The 3,867-nt window shown below is 54.2% G+C and overlaps 1 protein-coding gene across 1 annotated transcript; it reads right to left on the minus strand.

The window, feature by feature from the left end:
* Positions 1–243: 243 nt before the first annotated feature.
* Positions 244–3,339, minus strand: LOC140175181 (uncharacterized). Its single transcript, XM_072202119.1, has one exon. It carries the CDS (start codon positions 3,337–3,339, stop codon positions 244–246), a length of 3,096 nt encoding a protein of 1,031 aa, XP_072058220.1.
* Positions 3,340–3,867: the final 528 nt, after the last annotated feature.

Below are 3,867 nucleotides of genomic sequence, written 5' to 3' on the forward strand. Positions count from 1 at the left end.
ATAGACGGGTTGTTGTGTCCGTCCTTCTTCTCGTACCAAAACTGAGGCCAAGGCTTCTCCTGTTATGGCGATATACAGGTATAACGGCTCCCCTTCTTTTGGCTTCCCGAGGACAGGTGGTGCCTCCAGGATCTCTTTGAAATGCCGGAAGGCTTCCTCGCATGCGGGTGTCCATTCGAACGCCATTCCTCTCTTCATGAGGTTGAAGAAAGGCAGGGCTTTTGTTGCCGACGCTCCGAGAAATCATGATAGTGAGGCCAGCCGACCGGCCAACCTCTGGACGTCCTTGATACTACCTGGGCTCTTCATTTGGAGTATCGCCTGGCACTTCTCCGGGTTGGCTTCTACCCCTCTTTGGGTTATCATGAACCCGAGGAACTTTCCAGCTTCCACAGCGAAAGCACACTTGAGGGGATTCAGCCTCATACCGTGTTGCCTGAGGGACGCGAATACACTCGCCAGGTCGTTCAAAAGGTCGTTAGGTCGTGTTGTTTTGGCGAGGATGTCATCCACATAGACTTCAACTGTCTTCCCTATGAGGTCGTGGAATATCCTATTCATCAGCCTCTGGTATGTTGCTCCCGCATTTTTTAGGCCGAAAGGCATCACCTTATAGCAGAAAGTTCCTCCTGGCGTTATGAACGCCATCTTGTCCTCGTCTGGGCGGTGCATCGGTATCTGGTTGTAGCCGGAGTAAGCATCCATGAAACTTAAATACCGGTATCCCGCCGCAGCGTCGACGAGTGCATCTATGTTAGGGAGGGGGAAGCAATCCTTGGGACATGCTTTGTTAAGGTCAGAATAGTCCACGCACATTCTCCACTTGCCGTTGTGCTTTTTCACCAACACTACATTCGAGAGCCATGTAGAGTAGTCGACTTCCCGTATGAAGCCTGCTTCTAGGAGGCTGGCCGTCTGCCTGGCCACCTCCTCTGCTCTTTCCGTCGACATCTTTCTCCTTCGCTGGGCTACCGGGCGTGCTTCCGCCTTGACGGCGAGATGATGTGAGATGATATTTGGGTCTATGCCCGGCATGTCGGCAGGAGTCCAGGCAAACAAGTCCTTGTTGGCTCTTATCATTTCAACCAAAGGTTCCTTCAACTCGAGTGGGAGGTTTTTGTTAACGAACGTGAATCTTTCCTCTTCATCGCCGATTCTGAACTTCTCCAGGTCCCCTTCCGGTTCTGGTCTAGGCTCGTCGTCTACTCTGGCATCTAGGTCGGCTAGGAACACACCGGACGCCTCTTTGGATTTCTTTCTAAGGGAGAGGCTGGCATTGTCACAAGCGACCGCCGTTTCAAGGTCTCCTCTTATGGACCCTATGGATCCGTCGTCGGTAACAAATTTCATGATCAGCAACTTTGTGTTGATTATGGCCTCGAAATCATTGATCGTTTTCCTTCCCAGGATGATATTATAGGCGGTGGAGTCTTGGAGGATCACGAACTCGGCCATCGCCGATCTCCTGTCCTGGGATTGTCCTACTGAGATTGGCAGGGATATTATTCCGTCTGGCTTGATGAAGTGGTCGCCTAATCCAATGACCCCGTGTTGGTGAGTCGTTAGGTCGGCATCCTTCAATCCCAGCGCATCGAACACGTTGCGGAACATGATGTTCGAGTCCGCTCCCGTGTCGACAAGGATGCGCTTGACGAGGCCGGTCCCCACTCGGGCCGTTATGACCATGGGCGGGTTCTCCGGGACGTCGTCGAACCATTGGTCTTCTGGGCCGAAAGAAATGGATGGAGGCTTCTTAGAGTTTCGCGTCGACGAGGAGGAGATCGACAATATCTTTGTGTCCTTCTTGTGTGCGGACCTGGATCTCGGTGCGGCGTTTTTGGCCGTTACTACGTTTATCACAGTGAGGCCGTGCTCTCTGCCTTCTGGCTCTTGTCGCCGTTTTGCCGAGCGGGTTTTGCCTTCTTCGTCTTGGTCGCGGTAGCGCCTTCTTGGCTCCCTGATTAGGTGGGAGAAGGCCGCTAGTTTTCCTTCCCTTATCGCTTGTTCCAGTGCATCTTTCAGGTCAAAACAATCCTGCGTTAGATGGCCATAACCCTTGTGGTAGTCACAATAAAGGTTTCTGTTCCCTCCAGTACGGTCCTTGAGTGGTCGGGGCTTCGGCAGGATTCCTTTCTCAGCTATTTGTTGGTAAACTTCCGCGACGGGGAGAGCGAGCGGAGTGTAGTTGGTGAATTTCCCGATTCGGGGGAATGTCCTCGGTGCCTTACTTAGCGCCTCTTCCCTAGCTTGTCCTTTTGGCCTTTCCCCATTGCCCTGTTGTCGGGTTTGACTATAGCTGGACTGCCGTTTGTTGGCGGCTACAACTCGGCTGACTTCCTCGTCGTTTATGTATTCTTTAGCTACCGTCTGGATCTCGTGCATTGTCCAAACTGGTTTCGTGGCGAGATGTTTTCGGAAGTTCTCGTTGAGGAGGCCGTTAGTCAGGCAAAGACTGGCCACCGAGTCGGTTAGGCCATCAATTTCCAAGCATTCATCGTTGAACCGATCTAGGTATCTCCTGGTCGGTTCTCCTTGTCTCTGGGTTACTCCTAGAAGGTTGATGGGGTGCTTTGCCTTTGCTATCCGTGTCGTGAATTGGGCCAGGAATGCACGGCTGATGTCTGAGAAGCTGTAGATGGATCCTTGCGGGAGGCCGTTAAACCACCTCATCGCTGGTCCCGCTAAGGTTACTGGGAAAGCACGGCATCTTACCTCGTCCCCCACTCCCTCCAGGTTCATCCTGGCCTCAAAGGCCGTGAGATATTCTAAAGGGTCTTGAGTTCCGTCGTACCTCATGTCCGTCGGTTTGTCGAAGTGTTTCGGCAACCGGACCTCGAGGATAGATTGGTGGAACGGGGTGGCGCCCATTATCACAGGTTGTCGTGTTCTCTCGGATCTCCTTTCCCCGTCTTCGCGACCTCTTGTCGCGTGGCGGGTTAGCCTGCTCCGCGAGAAGATGATCGTGTCATTTCGTCTTCTCGGGATAGGAGACTCCTCCCGTGTGCTCTCCGCTTCCGTTCGGGATGCGGATGTATGCCGCGGGCGGCTCCGGTGAGAGTCTTCCTCCTCGCTCTCGGGAGACGGGGTGTAGCTGGGATCGGTGGCTCGTTCGTCCCGCTCCCGGTCGGCCAACTGCCGCTCCAAGTTCTGGACCCGGTGGCGTAGCTCTTGCATTATTATGGCGCTGTCGCCGCCTGTTACCCCGAACGGTCGTGCTCTCGTGAGCTGTTCTGCGTGTTGACAGGGGGACCTCCGCCGCCCCCTTAGCGAGGCGACAGAGGCCGCCCCCTCTGCTCCGGCTGCTCGGGCTTGGTCTCCGGGACCCAGCGCGACTTCCATTTAGGCAGAGTTTCGATCCCCACAGACGGCGCCAATGTTCGGTTGTCGGTTTCCGGACAGGTCGGTGGTTAGGTGAGATGGTGGGAGGGCCTTTGATCGCGCTGGAACTGGTCTTGCCGAGTAGCCGGGTACCCGTTGCGGAATGAGAATGAGGGGGGGTGCCACCTGCAAAGACACTCCGACGCTCTTGTCAGCAATGTGCAGGCGGGAAGGTGGTTAAGTGAAAGGAAAATGGCATACCTCGGGGAAGGACAGGTCCTTCCCTATTTATACTGTGTCAGGGGTGGGCCCAGAGGGGGCGAGCCCACTTTCCACGAAGATCCCCCCAGCTGTGTTGGGGGAATGGTGAGGACGCGTGTCCAGGTGTTGTGGCGAACACTGAGAGCTCGACCGCTCGGGTCGGGTTTTCGATGGGTCGGTCCGACCCGTACCTGCATGGGCCACACCGCAACAATATATATATATATATATATATATATATATATATATATATATATATTGAAAGTATTGAACATTAACAACTCAAAG

The sequence above is a fragment of the Arachis hypogaea genome, chromosome 9, assembly GCF_003086295.3.
Source record: "Arachis hypogaea cultivar Tifrunner chromosome 9, arahy.Tifrunner.gnm2.J5K5, whole genome shotgun sequence".
Taxonomy (NCBI): Eukaryota; Viridiplantae; Streptophyta; class Magnoliopsida; order Fabales; family Fabaceae; genus Arachis; species Arachis hypogaea.